Source organism: Epinephelus lanceolatus, chromosome 18 (assembly GCF_041903045.1).
Source record: "Epinephelus lanceolatus isolate andai-2023 chromosome 18, ASM4190304v1, whole genome shotgun sequence".
In the NCBI taxonomy this organism is placed as follows: Eukaryota; Metazoa; Chordata; class Actinopteri; order Perciformes; family Serranidae; genus Epinephelus; species Epinephelus lanceolatus.
The window spans coordinates 38,286,515-38,305,408 of record NC_135751.1 but is presented as its reverse complement, the minus strand read 5'-3'; the positions used below and the strand labels follow the sequence as shown (position 1 = coordinate 38,305,408).

Here is an 18,894-nt window from a genome sequence, read left to right as displayed (position 1 = left end):
TTAAGATATATGCTTTTCCATGATTTCATTTGGTGAGTAACCTCCATTTTGGGGCTAAATCTTGCTCCGATGATGTGATGATGCTCCTTTATTGAAATATTAGACCCAGTATTTACATAATACACATTCACATTTACATTAAAATGAATAGTTCCCAGGAAAAAAAGTTCATTACAATGTATGACTCATACCATATAGGTCACCTTTTCTTGTAGTCTCCTTTGGAAAACATGTAAATATGATTAGCATACTAGCAGAAAACAGTCACCAATTAAATGTCCCTGCACCACAAACAAAGACAGATCCTTATTTGACATCTTATTTGGCTGATAACCAATATCAATATATCCATTTTTTCTCTACATAATTTTAGTGATCGTCAAGTCTCTTCTGTTGTGAAATTAACATCATATTATGCATCTTATTGTGGCAGCCCACCAGCAGATGAACATGTGAAATACAATGCTTTTCAGTGTATGTAATGTTCATTCATAGTCCAAAATAAGAAAAAGCATGTCGGCCATCTCTGATATTTCATGTTAAAGCCGATACTGGCTGATACCGATGACATGCTGATATTATCGTGCGTCCTTCATGTAAAATAAAGATGTATAACAGTTAAATCAGTTCATTTGTGGGATAGTTTTGAAAGGAATTATAAATGTCTGAAACATTATGAGATGATTGATAAATATAAAACTGAGTTATGAATGCTTTTGTGTGTATATGAGTATTTGTTTGGGACTTTGGGCATATATATTTATATGTATAATATACATATATTTTGTTTTGCTTATTTCTTTCATTTTAATTGTATACCTCTTAAAGAGAACAGTACAACAAATTCTTGTAAAAAAGGGCAGGTGCAATAAGCTAAGGCTTCAGTCTTCACCTTTTGGTGGGACACTACTTCAAAAGTCATGAATTATTATTGTTATTATATTTTTCTTGTGTGTATTTGAGTTGTATAAGTGGGACAATGGCCAAAATAAACAAAACTATACCAAATTAGTAACATTAAAGCTGTTCCTAATCAATAGCAGGCTCCTTGCCAGAAAAAATGAATAAATAAATTAACTATAATTATTTACAACAACAGCCTAAAGGAGTTCATGCTTGTGGATTTTTTTGTTTTTTAACCCACATCGACAGATTACTCGCATTCATCAAAATGTTTGAGTCTGTTTTAGCTTTGGGTAAAAGTTAAATAAAGTATGTCTGTGCATGAAATGTATAATTTAGTCCATTTCTTAATTTATTAACATTAATTCTCAATGTCTTCATTCTCAGTTGCAGACATTTCAGGTGCCGTCATGCAACAGCAAGCAGGACCTAACAAGCGGAGTGGCCATCGCACACGTGCTGCACAGAATGTAAGAGCACATATATAAGAAGCTCCAGTATTTATAGTTGTTTTGTTGTCTTGATTATCTAAGTGCACAGCATGAACCCAGAGGAAAGAGCTGGTAGAAATTCATTCAGAGCCTGCTCACTGAGATTTGCTTATCTGTGTGGTTTGCAGTGAATTGCCCTTTGAATTGCACACGGCCACTATCTATGCAAAATGTAAACCATTTAAAGACAGTCTAGATTTGTGAGGTCAGCTTTATTGAAGACATAGGTGTCATTTTATCTGTCCGGGCATGGTGACCTTTTGGAGCTTGTGGTGGGACATTTGTGCTCATGTGCACACAGACAAATGGACAACGTAACAGTTTGTCAATCAAATTGTTAGTTTAATGTCACTTTAAAGTTCCTCTCCACGCAAAAATGTGTTTTTCGTCTGTATATGTCCTCTGACTTGTCTCTTTGCAAAGTTTGTCTCTAGAAAGGTGTCTGTTCACTTTGCTAAAATATGGGATTTAAACGCATGGCAGGAAAGCTAGATTAGTTACGTCACTAACATGAAAGCCAGTCGCTGTTTAATATGGAAAAAGCATATTGAAGGAGAAACACACTTTGACACAAAACTAGCAAGAGTGTGCACTTTTTTGGTGCAAAGCAAACTCTGGAGCTTCCTTCCACTATCTACCAAAAACTCCATCACAACAGATATTTTTGTCTAACGCTGTGTCAGGCATGACCAGCTAGCCTACAAGCTAACAAGCTATCAAACCATTCTAATATGACGGCTAGTGGCCGATTTTAGTGCACAATAGACTCTTTATCTGAGTGTGGGTTTGACTGAGGCTCAGACATGTATGGCTAAATCTCTCTGATGTTTCCTCTAATGCTAACGCTAGCCAACTTGACGCACAACACTCTTTTACCAATCAACCTATAGCCATATATACGGAGATGCCGCATTGTCCGCATCAGCCTGTTGCTGTGATACGTCAGTGTCGCTGCCATATTGGAGGGGGCAAGACTTGCCTTTAAACATAAATTTTTGTGGTTAAAAAGCACTATATTTTATATTTCTCTACTGATTTCAGTGAGTTGTTTTAATAGTCAAGGGTTTGTGATCTACATTAGTCTGAGTGGGCGGAAGTTTGCTGCATAGATCAGCCTCTCATTGGGCGGAACGAGCCACCCGCTGAAGTCCCGCCCTACCACCTCCGGTTGCAGTTTTCAACACGTCCTTTACTAACTTTTGGGGTGTTTGATCTTGCAGGGATGTAGCCATTTTTCTGCCATGGTTCACGTCCTGTAGGCGATATTTTTGTGGGCGTGTTACACCAAAACCTGTTTCCCCCGGCAATATTGCAAGCGCACCGTTGCTGTGGCATCGCCAAGAACGATTGTGATTGATTGAAAGAAATAAAAAAAAAGCCGGGGCGTTTTTTTCTCCAATCTTAAAGTGAGAGTCGGCCCAGCCAGACCTTTCTTTTCTTGAGAAAGGTCTGGTGAGCGAGACTAGATCTACATAGAATAACACGTTTAATCTCCAGTTGCTTAGAAGCTTGATGTTTACGCTGAAATCGCAGCTGGACACTCGAGAGGAGTGAGTGAAGTAAATTACTTACATGATGTTGAATAATTTATTGTCATATAGGGGTGTAATGATCCATCGATCTGGATCGATATATCGATTCAATGATCAGCGATACAAAGTCATCAGTGAGTGAAAACATCGATCTGTATCGTGGTCTTCTGGCTACGCTTTATTTTGAAAACCTGTGTTGCTGTCAAACAGTGGCAGGAAGATGGCGAGCAGCTGAGAGAAAGATGATGAGGATAACATTATTGACTCAGGAATAAATCGGGAGCGTGGAAGTATTTTGAATTTCGGAGAAAAACAAAGGGGGTCAACAGACAAACGCATGCCGTACATAAACAATGCTGTTAAAGCTAAAATACAGCCTAACGTTACCTGCCTGGAGGGCGTCTCACTCTGCTAACTTCTCACTACAGCAACATTAGCTGCTCTGTTTCAACAATGTTCGGCTAATTTATGCAGCGTAAATATGCTTAGGCTAATAATGAGCGACAAGCTAAAAAAAACTGTTTTGTCTATGAACTTTGACAGTTGTTACTGAGCTGATTTAGATACTTCTGTTAAACATGTTTTACATGTTTGTTTGGAGAAGTTTGCCTTCTGGGTTTTAAGGCAGACAGTCCTGAAATTTTATGAAAAAGATCATGATATGGAAATTGTGAAAGGCTTTGGGCTATATAATGTACGTTTACGATGGTTCCTGTCTGCTCTAAACGAGTAGGAAACGAGGGCTCTAACGTTGGTGTGCAAAGTTTCGCTGGCAGCCAGAAACAAACATCTATAATCCGTTCTCCATTTGACCCTTACGTATTCTTGTGTCCTTTCTAAAATGAGCAGTGGTGGAAGTTGCTATATTCTGTTACGATGAAAGAGTTGATGAAAAGCAGAGAGCGTTACACATAAATTCAGTTCACGCCTAACACCGATACCCATTCCCGTGCGGAATTTCCTCCGTGGGGTGTCCAGGCTCAGCCTTAAGCCTAGTTCACGTTACACGATTTTCACCCTGTTTTTGTGTCGCGGAGACTGTCGTAATCGTAATCGTTTCTGTCAGCGGCCCTCGCCGACAGAGCCCCAGATAACGCAGTGACGTCACCAAACTACGTTTTTTTTTTAACTTGGAGACGACACATTGTAAAGGCATGGATATTCTTCCCAGTGTTGAATCAGATCTGCCTCCAGGGCCTGGGTCCAAACACAACGCGCTCCCCGTGATCCTGTGGACGCCGCCATTGTTGTTGTTGCTTGCCAGCTTGTCAGCAAGCAAGCCCAAATAAGCAACTCCACTTTAGAAACAAGCCCAAAGTTGTGGCTAATAAGCGGACCTGGCAATCCTGCGGCTTGTCCTCCTCACATTTCTTCCGTCCTCCTGCGTGCTGACGTGGGACGTATCCTGCCTCTCATTGGTTGATGCTCTTTGTCAGTCGTGTCACACCTCTCCAGTTTTCTAGCATGCCAGATATCCAGTCCCAGTTACAGATGAGGGGGCGACTCGCTCGTAGGCTTGTTCACACACGAGGACTCGTCGTGGCAGACTATCTGCTGACTCACCTCCGACCCAAGGTGGCTCTCAAGATCCTCTGCGACATCAAAATCACGGTGAAAATCGTGTAATGTGAACTAGGCTTAAGAGATAGTGTAAGGAGCTCGGAGTAGAGCCGCTGCTCAGTCAAGTCTATGTTTCCATATCTGTGGGTCAACCTACCGCAAGTAGCTGGTAGGCGGGAAGGAGACCAGATCCAGAGTTTCTCAATGAGGGAGAAGGAGTAGATCTGCTTCCAGCATCTTTGCAGTTTGTTTTGTATGGGAAAACAGTGTTAACCCAAATATTAGCATTAGTATTTTCATATACTTTAAAATGTGCCTGGAGGGGGACTTAAACTTAGAACCCGAAGCTTGACTGCTTCTTGAGTTATCTCACAACAAGAACATTATTCCCACGAGTCACGAGACTGTTGTACTGAAATGTCACAGAGCTTAGCAGAACAGAATCACGGGGCCTCATCGCCCTGTGGCCCTCTGTCAATCATGATGCCCACAGATGTGTCGTCCTTGTCCTCACTGGAGTTCTCTTGTCCCCTCATTAACAGAGACCCCTCTTGGTTTAATGAGACATGGCTCGGCAGAATCAAGGAGGAGAGTGGGGCCAACTGGCGCCTCAAGGTAATTTTTGAAACAGTAGGATGTGACAGAAGAGCCTACGGCAGCCTAGAATGACCAAGATGTCTGATGTCTGTTTTTTAAACTTATTTTCCCTGATTAAAATAAAGATCAAGATTGTGACCTTGATCTGTTTTTATCTTTCAGGTCAGCAACTTGAAAAAGATTCTGAAGAGCATGCTGGAATATTATCACGATGTAAGAGGACATTATTATTTCTAACTTTTAGAAGCATTTAAATCCACTCAAGGCTCAGCTCTAATGTCTCGCCTTACTCGTATGAACAGGTGCTCGGTCACCAGGTGTCAGATGAGCACTTGCCAGACGTGAACCTCATAGGAGAGATGGGAGACGTCACTGAACTGGGCAAGCTGGTGCAGCTCGTATTGGGCTGTGCTGTCAGCTGTGAGAAGAAACAAGGTAAAGTGTTGAGGTGCACAGAGATGTCATTATCTCTCTCTGTATCTATATTTAGATAGAAGACAGGAAGAGGTTCTGTTTTATACAGGAAGTCAAGTTAAATCAGGCAAATGTTATATATTTTTTAACCAGTGCAGTTGTTGTACCTTCCAAGTATCAAATTGATTTAATAATGGCATATAATTAATTATGAAAAGAAATTCTACATCTTCATACTGTACTTTTTGTATCGCTTTCTCTCTTGACCAAAATACGAGGTAAAATATTTTTTCTATTTTCAATATTCGACTTTTTTAATGAAAGAAATTAATACATGCTGCTGAAACTACACTTTCTAAACTTCATTTTAATGTATAATTTTTAGGGGATCGGGGGAAATACAGCCGCCACAAAGCTTTTTTATCTACTACACTACACGCCACCTCCTCCTTCTAATGCGCTCTCAGCTCACTGAGCACTGATTTTGTGGGGGCGATCAGAACATAGTAAAGCTGCAACAATTAATCAATTAGTTGTCTCCTATTAAATTAATTGCCAACTCATTTGATCAGTTTGAGTAATTAAGAGCAAGCAAAAGGCTCTGCTTTCAGCTTTTAAAATATGAAAATTTTCTGGTTTCTTTACTACTCGAAGACAGGAAACTGAATATCCTTGGGGTTGTGGACAAAACAAGACATTTGAGGACGTCATCTTTGGCTCTGGGAAACACTGATCGACATTTTTTGGCAATATTTAGACCAAACAACTAATCAATTAATCAAGAAAATAACAGACAGATTAATCAACAGTGTAAATAATTAATATTTGCAGCTCTAGAATATAATGACCACTTTTCATTAATGTAGATAGAAGACCAGAAGTGGGTGTGGTTTATGTTCAGTCGCATTAACTGAGCAAATGCTGCATTTTCTAAACTACATTTTTTGGGCAATGCAGTTATTGTGCCCTCAAAACATTGACGTGATTTGATAATGGCATAAAAATAATAATGAAATATATTCCCATATCCTCATACTGTACTTTTCATATCACTCACTCATTATTTTTCATTTTTAACTAAACTAAGTTTTATGAATTGTCTGTATGCCTATGAAATAAATGACGAGATAAATTAATGAGGAAATAAATGCATAAATAAATGTAAATATGAATGTATTAATAAGTCACTATAGTTAATTAAATAAATATTTTTTTAAAGAATGTTTTTTAAAGGACTAGTTTGATTTATTTTGGGGGACTTTTAGGCTGTTAGCTGTTAGGTTTTTAGGTTGTTAGTGGACGCTACGTCAATATTCCATTAAACCTATTGCTAATGCATTTAGCAGGATACATCTTTAAAGGGAAATTTCGGTTTATTTCAACCTGTCTCCTATCGTCCTAAATTTGTTTCAAGTGACTAGTGACATAAAAATAATAGTTAGCATGTTAGCCGTTAGCCTAGATACAGCCGGGCACATAGTAGCGTCAGACCTGTTAAAACGTAAGTGAACGGGCAACCTTCAAGTGCAAAGTTAGTCCACTAAACAAGCTTTTTTTCCACAAAGACCACCTCATATCGTTAGGATAAATGTCAGAGAACATATAGAAAACGACATGTAAACGTGTTGTCTTACCTTACCGGTGTGCTGCCATGTTTGTTTACCATTTAGCTCTGCTTTCCAAAGCGCGGCCGAAATATCGCAAGAACAAGCAGCGATCTCATACCGTGCCTGAAATCTCGCGAGCTCTAGATAAAGCCCAGCTGGATACTACTCCAGGTGGAGGTGTCTCGTCCTCGGTCACATCCAGACCTTGAAAATAAGGCTGCAACCGGTCCCATTCCTTGCAACAGAGGCATTCCTCTTCTGTGGGCACTGGGGTACAGCATTCACAGCTACACCACCAATCTCCAGAGCTACGCAGCCTTGCAGCAGCCATTCCTCCTCTCTCGTCCTCTACCTGTTGCGCCTCTCTCTCTCTCCTCCTCCGTTCTTCAATTTCACGAAGCTCTTTGTCAGTGTATTCTGGCTCAAATAAATAAGGGCGGCCATCAAACTCTGCAAAATCAAATTCCTCCTCCACAAAGTCGAAGTCTGGCAAAAAGTCAGCCATTATTCTATAAATCTTTCATAAAATAAATGAATGAACATTTTTTAGGCTACTGTCCGGTTCTGCCTTCCAGCTGTTGCTGCTTGTTCTCGTGAGATTTCAGGCACATTATGAGATCGCTGCTTGTTCTTGCGAGATATATTTCGGCCGTGCTTTGGAAAGCAGAGCTAGATGGTAAACAAACATGGCAGCACACCGGTAAGGTAAGACAACACGTTTACATGTCGTTTTCTATATGTTCTCTGACATTTATCCTAACGATATGAGGCGGTCTTTGTGGGAAAAAAAAGCTTGTTTAGTGGACTAACTTTGCCCTTGAAGGTTGCCCGTTCACTTACGTTTTAACAGGTCTGATGCTACTATGCGCCCCGGCTGTATCTAGGCTAATGGCTAAAATGCTAACTATTATTTTTATGTCACTAGTCACTTGAAACAAATTTAGGACGATAAGAGACAGGTTGAAATAAACTGAAATTTCCCTTTAATGGAGGAACACCGACTGAATCGATTTTATTTTCTTTCGGCATCACAACTGAGTTTTCTAAATGTAAAGGAAATTAACACATGCAGGTAAAAACTACAGGTTCTATCGTTCATTTTGATGTAGAAGTTGAGGAGTTTGAAATAAATCCAGCTGCCGCACCAGGTTTTTGTATCCCTACTCTTGCAAATGACACCTCCTCCTCCCTAATACGCTCTCAGCCTGCTGTGTGCTGACGCAGTGGGAGCAATCAGAATATAATATAATCTCTTAGTTGTCAGCTATTCATTTAATCACCAATTAATTTGGTGATTGATTAATGCATTTGAATAGCTTTTTAAGGGAAGAAAGGTCAAAATTCTCTGATTCAAGCCTCTGAAATGTGAATATTTTCTGGTTTCTTCACTCCTCTATGACAGAAAACTGAATGTCTTTGAGTTGTGGACAAAACAAGACATTTGAGGATGCCATTTTGGTCTTTGGATCAACATTTTTCACCATTGTTTGACAATTTATAGATCAAACAACTAGTCGATTAATTGAGAAAATAATAGATAAATTAATCGACAATGAAAATATTTAATAGTTGCAGCTCTAAAATATAGCAATCACTTTTCAATGATGTAGTAAATGAAATGACCAAGTAGTGAAAGTCCCATGTTGTGTCTCATGGCCTTCTACAGTGATATGAATCGATTTAAAGAAATAAAAGGCACAAACGTCTTTTTTTTTTTTTTTTTTTTTCACAAATAAAAATGAGCGATGTCTCTTAGAATAAATTTCCAATGCATCATTTGTGCTTTCCCAATTAATGTATTCAGATTTGGGTGCATCATCCCCAGTAAAGTGTGAGCTGTAAAAGGGGAAAAAATGAAAACCCCTTAGATGCAGCCATCTGTGAAAATAACACACAGGATTAACTCAAAGTCAAATCACATGGTTCTTGGTTTATGTCAGTCGTGATCACCATAACTTACACTGACACATGCTTTTCTCCCCACAAGACAATTTTGCAACTGTTACAACTCAGGGAGAAAACTGATCATTTGTTATTTAAACAGGAGCTCGATGTGCACTGGCTCTCTGCAGATGGATGCTTGTTTGGTGTTTAGTAGAGTATTTGTGTTAATCTGTATTTGGCTGCACCTTCACAGCTCTCTGTTGTCTTCTCCTAAACACAGAGCAAATCCAGCAGATAATGACACTTGAGGAATCTGTCCAGCATGTTGTGATGACAGCCATTCAGGAGGTGAGTGAGCCTCTCGCTTATCCTCTTGGTTCTCTCTACTTTGCATTAATCCCGGCTCTTAGTCATGGTTAATTCACAATCAAAGAAATCCGGATAAGCGAAAGACTGAACAGAGTCCCAGAAACCTTACTCTGAGATATTTCAAGACTTTGTTTAGTGTTTCACTGGCACACATACAGCTGGAAAAAATAACCTGTGCAGGTTTATCAAAGTTATTTAGAAAACCCAATAAGGAACAGGTATTCTTCCAAAAATTTGAGCTTTACACTGACTTTGTTTTGACTGCTTTGTTTCAGCTCTTATCAAAGGAGCCTTCATCAGAACCAGGAAGCCCAGAGACCTACGGGGACTTTGACTACCAGGTGAAACAGCAACACTTTCACTCCCCCTCTGTGTGCTTGTTTTTCACGCAGAGGATCTGTTACATCCCTCTTTTGTGTTTTCCCGCACCCTTTTATTAATGTTTTCTCCCTCCTACTGTGACTGGTATAACATCTCCTCTGTCTCCTTGTTCTTTGTTTGCAGTCCAGGAAGTATTATTTTCTAAGCGAGGAGGCAGACGAGAAGGAGGACCTGAGCCAGCGCTGCCGAGACCTGGAACATCAGGTTGGTACACCAAATCGGGTTTATGTTTTACTTGGCAAACATTTCTTGAGGCCATAGACTTCCAGTCCTCGAAATTTTAGTCCTGTTTGATTTGGCATCGCCTGTGGTTACTGGTGGTGACATCAAGTACATTTTAATACAACGGGACAGAGTATTCTAGGGGCAGCAAACACTCCTTACATAGAATTACAGTCATGACCAACTGCTGTATCTGTTTACAGTGCAGCCAAACAAACTCACATTGGTTTAACAAAGAATTCAGCCAATAATTGGCCTCTCTCCATCAGACTTTGAGCAACCGCAATCTGATTTCATGCTGTAGTTTTCCACACAACAAGAGGGCAAAGATAAGTAGGTGACCTTGCTGAGAAGTTGGATGTGTGCAGCCTGTCGCCTGCCAAAGTCTGCCAAGAATTTCTGTTGTCCTATTTTGTAAACACATTTTCGAAGAGCAGTCGATGTCAGAGCTAATCTCTGTTACAACTACGTGGCACCTCCTGTGATTGCATCACAGTAAGAGCCATCCCCAGGTTAAAATCTTAGGTCCTGATCACACAGAAAGCGTTTTAGCAGCTGAGGGCGCCTTTTTGTAATTGTTTGTAATGAGAATGAAGCTTTTTGCTCGCTGGTTTTGCATTGCAACATGCCTCACATTTCTGCGCTCTAGGCGCTAGGCTTGTCACGATACCAGAATTTCAGTAGTCCATACCAATACTGGTGAATTTCCATGATTCTCGATACTCATTCGATACCCCTTGACGGTGCCACTGGCCGCGCACATGTGAGTGTTCGACAGTGACAATGTGTGTGTCGGCTTCGTCAGGCGTACCATGTGCAGCACGATGCTGGTATATGACAGCAAAAAGACAGGGACCTTGACACTTAGGAGGCACATGACGAAGGCTTGCCATGGAAAGAAAGACGAAAGTCAGCCTTCAATGTCCACGTTCATATCCTTAAAAAAAGTCGGGTTAAAACCGGGCTCGGGCTCATAATTACAGTTAAAGGGACGCCAGAACATGCATGGGCTCGGGTGGGGTCGGGCTGGATTTTTTTTGGCCCAATCTAAGCTCTAGCACTTGTAGAATCCATCGTTTCTAGCAAAGATGATGGAGAACAGGTGTTCTTCTTCGGCGCTCGTCCTTGGCACAGACTGACATGTGTATACTGCCCCTGCCAGTTCCAACAGGAAATGACACGGCCCACTGAGGGCAAAGTTGTATCCGGTACTTACAGTACTGAAAAAAAACAGGTACCAACGTATTTTTTGCGTGTTGGCATCGACTTGGTACCGAAGTATTGGTTCTCATGACAGCCCTACTAGGCACTTAGCGTTTTATTGCCGGAGTGCTCTGAACTCCTCCAGTTAAATAAACTTCAACTCAAAGTGGAAAAACACCACACATCATCTCTTGTCCTATTGTCCAGTCGGATGATTTGAGAGGCGGGCCTTCTGTGGTGGTCATGACAACAAGTTTACAGTTGGTAAACAATGGAGGAGAAACTGGTGGTAGTGGTTGCTGGATACCCAGAGCTATACGGCCTGACGATAGACAGCAGGTTGTCAAACTGCCCCTGAGTCATCCTAAAATCTGCCTGGAAACAGCCATCATGGAGGAGAAGCTCCTGGACCAACTGGTGGTACTTCCCATGAGCCAGCCTCTTTTTTAGGGTCTCATGTACCCACACAGATCTCTGTTTATCTGCTGACAGCCTCTCACCCTCAGCCAGAGCTACAGACAGTACCCTCTGCCTCAACATGTCAGCAACTACACACCGATTACTGTCAGATAACGAAAATGAATAGATCAACAGTAGAATGTTTACACGGGAAGGTTAGAAAAAGGAGGTGAGTCCGTGGTTGCCTGGCAACAATAATAAGGCTTGGCAAGTGGGGGTTTTTTCACTAGTGGCATTTAATGTTAGGATCACGTTGGAACACGTTCTCACCACAAACGAACAACACCAGAGTTAATTTCTAACCGGACAGAGACCACCTCTTCAAGAAGGTCTCTGTCCGGTTGTTTTGGTGTTCACACCTGCCCAAACAAACCTCACTTGGGGGCAAAGGAACCTGAGTTTTGTTGAACCAAACCAAACAGGGCAGGTGTGAAAGCACCCTAAGTCATTTCATGGGGTTGTGACGAGACGTCTTTCACAATGTGAGTCTATGGGAAAAAGTCTCAATGGGTCCAAAGGCATCATGTAACGGACCAGGAAGTTGTGATTCCAAAAATATCTTCAGAGCTTAACTTTGAAATGATGTGCTTGTGCTTGGGTCTGCTTCATCTTCCATTTGTCTAACAGAGCTGTTGGTTTTATCTCAAAAGACAAACTATTCTGTAGTTTTGGAGTAATATAAAACTATTTCACCTTTAATGTTCCTGACTTTCAGTTTCTTTTGAGGCCCAGTTTATCTGTTCTGTGGTTGCAGCATGTTGCTGAATGTGTGTGCGCCTGCAGCTTTTGTGCTCTGGCCCTTATTGATTAGCCTGCCTGAGACTTTGTTTGTGTTCCCATGGCTTGTTTTTGCACCACCGACTGCGAGGGGACTAATTTTGTGTATTTTAAAGATAAATTCCAGTCAATAGTTGCATAACATCGAGATAAAACTGACACATTGCCTTGGGATGGAGCAGTAGCCAACAATAATTTGTACTGCTCTCAGCCCACCTGTTTGTTTACTTACTTAGCCCACGCGTTAGGGATTAGTCATTTGTGTTGTTTTGAAAGCTATTTACTGTTACTGGTCCTGTGCTAAAGCATGCAATCTGTCCTTAAAGTTCAGTGTAGGGTTTTGCTGTGTTCAAACTGGAAAGATGTCCAGCAGGTAAGTGAACGCTCCCCCTTTTTTAATACTGGAATGCCACCTCGTCTAACTGTAACTCAAACACAAACATTTTGTAACTTCATCAGCTTGAAATAAAAACACTTCTCCCCCCTGAACTTTAACAATATAACCAGTATTATTAATGGAGCTGTGCATATTCATCTGTTTACATCACGAGAGTCTGGTTGTGACCCCGAGGGTAAATGCTAACAACTTCACTATTGAGAAAGTTCCATCTGCCTGAGACCATCGCACACCAGCTGACTAACTAGCTTTGGCCAATGAGCATGTAAAATGAGAGCAAAGCATGTGATCGATGTCCTCTAAGCATGAAAAACGGTGAGTTTGTCGCTGTGGATCTGTGTTTCTCATCCTTGAATCTGTCGCGTGCCAGTACTGTGTCTTTGTCATGTTTATTTTCAGAGAGATATCAACCGCTCGTGTCAGTGTTCTTGATATGTTATCCTTTGAAAGAAAAGCGTTAAAGACTTTTCTGATGCATCTTCTTGTCTTTCCCTTTCTTCGTACAGCTTTGTCACGTTGTGTTCTTTGTGTCAGCAGTCCCATACCCAGTGTCCTGCTCTTTACGCCTGTTTTTACAATATCCTCTGTTTCCTCTCTCTTCTGCCTCAGCTGTCGGTGGCTCTGGAGGAGAAGTCGACCCTACAGGCAGAGACACGCTCCCTAAAGGAAAAGTTGAGCCGCTGTGACTCTCTGGACGCCTCCTCTACTGCCATCACCAGCAAGAAGCTGCTGCTGCTGCAGAGTCAGATGGAACAGCTTCAGGAGGAGAACTACAGGTACAAGCAGCACACACACACACACACACACACACACACACACACACACACACACACACACAGAGTTGAGGCCTTTGCACCTCAAGCCGTATTTTTCATGTTTTTTTTCATCAGATAAAAAAGTCTTCATCTGATAAAAGCTGTTATGCACGGAAACTTTGCACACTGAGTCTGATGCAATACAAGACAAAATGTTAAGACACATCTGCTCCACCTGAGTTACCTCCCTGGCTGTCACTTCTCTCAACACACTGCTTACCTGAGTTACAAAATGATACTGTGCGGCTATTAAATTTCACTCTGCTGTAGCACCGTCATTCCTGCTGTGCATTTCAGGATAGGCTAACGTCACCTTCTCTATGTTGTGGAAGATTTCAATACGGACATTTCTTCCATAGGCTATATTCCACTTCTTTCTCTTGCTGGCCCACTGTCCAAGTCTGGCCTGGTACTCTCTCTTGTTGCGGATTTATGTGTCTCGCAGATTACGCCACGTTTTCTTCACTGCTTCCTTTGTCAGACAACTCTTTAGGGCTGTTGTGTGAAAGTCAAAGGTTTGGAATTATCAGTCGGAGACCCCATGGTCAACTGAGATTCTTAAGTCGAGCAGTTGTTGGGTTAATCATTGTACTTCTGGGGATGTTTCGGTCCCCAGATTTAGCTTCAGAGTGAGCACTCCAGGCAGCTGCAGACCCAGGAGAGTCTGCCTAGAAGAGGAGAGGCTTTGCCTGATAAGGCTCTGAGATAACGTTGTCTTCTGCCTTCTGCTTAAAAGTTGTGAATTTACATCTCACAGCATCTTGATATGATACAGTCTCTGGCCTGTGTTGGATACCTAGGGTCGGCAAAACAGTGCTGTTGCACATTTCCAATCCGTCGTAATTAGCACGTATTAGCTCAAAGGGCTAACTTGGCTTTTTAACTACATCACCTGAATATCACTTGCTCACTAAACGTACCGCTGAACCCTGTGTAAACTTTCCAAAGAAAAGAGGAACAAATAGTTGAATATTTATATCAAACTGCCCAATTCAAATAACCTGACAAAACTTGAACCTGTTCTAAAAGCATAATTGATGTACGAAAGTTTTGTCGTCAGTCTGTAAATGTGATTAAAACAACATATTTATTTTTAAATGTGCAACAATTTACAGACTTGGTGTGCCTAGGCCTTCAGAGTTGCTGAGGAAGACAGTCCAGATTACTATCTGGCAAACACTCATCAGGCATTTACATAACAGACATTTTGACATTTGCACATTAAATTTTAGAAAATGTAGCTGGAGATTTTCAAAGAATTCGACATTCATAAGTACAGTAATAGTTAACATTATGTATACATGTAAATCAAATGCTGTTGCTGAGTCATACTGCTCCACTTTATATCTGACAATGAGTCCATTCAGTTCACTCAGTCACACAAACCACTGCTCTGCCATCATATGTATCTCAGGCTGGAGAACAGCAGGGATGACATGCGAGTGCGGGGAGAGATACTGGAGCGCGAGGTCACCGAGCTGCAGAAACGAAACGAAGAGCTGACCAGCCTGGCGCACGAGGCCCAGGCCTTCAAAGACGAGATGGACATCCTCAGGTGAGAGCAGCGCTGTTATTCTTACAAAATCCCGCCTGAGTAAAGTTGAATTTGTTGTGGAAAACAGTTCAGGCCCTCTCACAAGCTAACCTACGTTTGTACTCAGCCAAACTGCAGAAAGTCATGCTTGGTGGGCGTCACATCACATGGACACTGAGGGTTTGTGTTTTCTGCTTTGTAGCTTTCCAACAGAGCATTTGGGATTGTGTGTAATCTCAATGAGGGAAGACCCGATACATTAATGCAGCTCATTCAGAATTTACAGTGATTTTCATTTATGTAATGCATTGTAAACATTGGGTGACAATTCTCGTTGAGATAATAGTAGGTGACCTTCTGCAGTTGTTGTGAATAAGACAATTTATGGGCTGTTATTTAACTTGAATCAACCAGTTCTTTATTGAGACCAGTCATGAAAGCTCCATGGTGACTGACAATGTATCTCTTGTCTCTTCAAGTCTGGTGATGCTCTGTATTTTTGTTACAAGGGCTGCCCACCCCCGACTAAGAATTTTCCTAGTCGACCAACAGTCCTCATCAGGGTCCATCAGTGGACTAGTCTCCTGCATGTTTCTGATATGAATGTAATGATTAAATGATATATTTTGGTGGTTTGAGTTGAAGGTGTGAGAAAGAATAGTATCAGTAACATTGTTAACACTGTGCTACATTACAGAGAAATACAAACCGTACTAATGAACCTTCATTAATATAGGCCTATATTTTATCTACAAGTGCACGTCACACACTGAGCGAGCCGCCTGTTAATGACGCTGTGGGCTAATGGGCATGTAGCTACTTCCATGTTTCAGATGATACGTCATGTTTGTAGTCGACCAATGAAGATGAGTTTACATATCACCTTGGGTTCGTCCTTCACCTTCTCAAAATGATCCCACACTTTGGATTTCCTGCCCTACATGTTATTAACTAGCCTGTGGAATAACCGCAGGTACCAGCCCTGGAAATTAACCTGACTCCTGTCTGACTGCTGAGCGTGGACACTTCCTGTGTCTGTCCTTTCAAATTAAATTCCCACATGATCCAGTCATATAGGTTTGGATTTATTTTGACAAGGTACAGCTCCTGATAGTTTCACGTTTTTTTTGTTCATTTTCTGCAACTAAGCGACCAATGAAATCTTGCCGACTAATGACCTTTCTGGTCAACTAACGTTTCGTCAAGTATTGGGGGGCAGCCCTATTTGTTACAATCAACAAATCCCAGGAAAAGACAAACACCTGCAATGAATTGATCCCTTTTAACAAGTATTGTCTCTGTAGCCAAAGCCAGAGTTCCTACACAGTATGGAAAAGTATGGAGCAGGGTATGAAATTAACAAAATATTTTGGGGGCAATTTTGGCCCCCACGGTCTCAAAAATGGGGGCATTTTCAAAATGTTTGGGGGCCATCAAAAAATTGTAATTATGTTCTAACAATAAGCACATGAAAAGCAAAACCAACTAAGATAGTGTCTTCACTCTTCAGTAGAAACCACTATAAATGAAATGAATAATGGGTTACATAAAGTTATGGTTGCAAAATATCACTCAGATTTCCTATAATTCAACCAGTTTAAATGTGATGATTTAACCGTTAATCTACTGATAGCAGTACTAATGTTTCACCACATTACAGTTACTTTTACTGTTAAAAAGGCCAAATTACTATAAATTCCTTAGATGCAATCCTGGAAGTAAGTTAATTTAAAATTTAACATTCATTCTACCTTAATTTTTCATTAATTTATCATTGTGTCGACACAGATCACCCAAGAAATGGTTAGTTTATACTTATGGTACAGCAAAGCCCCCTCCCCTTCTCTATCAGATTACTCTCACGTAATCAGTACAATCTCGTTGATTATGTCTGGAAAATGAGTTGTAGACGTGACGGTAAATTAATTTAATGAAAATAAAATTATACTTTAATGTCAGATTGTAATGCTGTTAAAAATATAAATACATGGCCCCCGGAACATGGCTTTTGGGGGCATTCTTGGATAAATTGTGGGCCAAATGGTCCGTGGCCCTTGCTAATTTCTGACACTGGTATGGAGTCTGATTTTAGTAATTTCCAGGTCTGGAAAATATGGAAAGTATGGTGAAATGTTTTTGTTTCCAGACTATTGCTTCTATGCTGTTTTATAAAATATACAATTCTGAATTTCTAAAAATAAATCCGTATAAGCAGAGTGTTTTCATGGCATTTTTAGCAGCCAGCCACCAGAAATGTTTACCACACTCCTACGCAGAGCTGCCTCTACACCTGTACGCTACTGCGTGCAAAATCACTCCGCCCCAGCAAGTACCTTAAAACTGGATCAAATCCAGATATCCAAATTAGTTTGAAAAAAGAAGCATCAGTATCTTTGAATTGCACGTATCTGCTGCATCACAAATAACCAGAGAATAAACTTGTCTGAACATCTATGAGTCACATAGTGATGTCATTATCAGAAAAGTAAACAGACTATCCTTGTCAGTACAAGGATACCCCTATGGCTGTGTTGTCGTTTCCATGGACACAGTGAATCAACAAGGCTACACAGGCATGCTTAAAATTGAATTTTTAATGTTTTATGCCTCTGCATGAGCGATAGCCGTAGCTGAAGGCATGTTTTCAGGTTGTCTGTCCATCCAACCATCTGTCCGTCTGTCCTCCCCATTCTCATGGAGGCTATATCTAAGAAACGCACCATGGGAATTTCTTAAGTTACTTGGACTCAACGATAAACTGATTAGATTTTGGTGGTCGCAGGTCAAGGTCACTGTGACCTTGCATCCGTCTCATTCTCATGAACGTGTTATCTCCAGAACAACTTGAGGACATTTCTTCACATTTGGCACAAACGTCCACCTGGACTGGAGAATACACTGATCAGAGTTTATTGGTGAAAGGTCAAAGTCACTGTGACACCTTTTGGCCATAACTCAAGAATTTTTATGATAATTATGACGAAACTTCACACAAAGGTCAAATAGAATATAAAGATGAAGTGATGACATTATATATCCAAAAGGTCAAAGGTCAGCTTCACTGTGTGTGTGTGTGGGGGGGGGGGGGGGGTAGTTCTAGTTTCATTCATTTTCAGTTCTGTGTAGGTAGCCCTGGTTAGTTTACTTCCTCTTTAGGCAGAGATGAACTTGTCTGGGTTTAGTGTCACTTGCTTTGTTTGAGCTACAGTACCTGAGTGCTAGTGATGGGTGGGTTGACCCACAGCCCGTCCTTGGGTCCTTTGGGTTGACCCCTGAGTCGGGCGCTTCTAGTGAGCTTGTTAGAAAATATTTCGGATTTGTCAGAAACTGACAAAGTATGCAACATACAGTACAGGCCAAAAGTTTGGACACACCTTCTCATTCAATGCGTTTTCTTTATTTTCATGACTATTTACATTGTAGATTCTCACTGAAGGCATCAAAACTATGAATGAACACATGTGGAGTTATGTACTTAACAAAAAAAGGTGAAATAACTGAAAACATGTTTTATATTCTAGTTTCTTCAAAATAGCCACCCTTTGCTCTGATTACTGCTTTGCACACTCTTGGCATTCTCTCCATGAGCTTCAAGAGGTAGTCACCTGAAATGGTTTTCCAACAGTCTTGAAGGAGTTCCCAGAGGTGTTTAGCACTTGTTGGCCCCTTTGCCTTCAAACCATCTCGATTGGGTTCAGGTCCGGTGACTGTGGAGGCCAGGTCATCTGCCGCAGCACTCCATCACTCTC

The 18,894-nt window shown here is 41.1% G+C and overlaps 1 protein-coding gene across 1 annotated transcript in view; it reads left to right on the top strand.

Moving 5' to 3' along the window:
* Positions 1-18,894, top strand: part of hook2 (hook microtubule-tethering protein 2) — a 38,668-nt gene that overhangs the window by 1,987 nt on the left and 17,787 nt on the right. Inside the window, exons 2-10 of the mRNA XM_033644617.2 lie at positions 1,291-1,373; positions 5,029-5,101; positions 5,246-5,296; positions 5,386-5,518; positions 9,269-9,336; positions 9,633-9,698; positions 9,862-9,942; positions 13,406-13,572; positions 15,026-15,166. Of these exons, the coding sequence (XP_033500508.1) occupies positions 1,291-1,373; positions 5,029-5,101; positions 5,246-5,296; positions 5,386-5,518; positions 9,269-9,336; positions 9,633-9,698; positions 9,862-9,942; positions 13,406-13,572; positions 15,026-15,166 (863 nt within the window). The remainder of the gene's footprint in view (positions 1-1,290; positions 1,374-5,028; positions 5,102-5,245; positions 5,297-5,385; positions 5,519-9,268; positions 9,337-9,632; positions 9,699-9,861; positions 9,943-13,405; positions 13,573-15,025; positions 15,167-18,894) is intronic.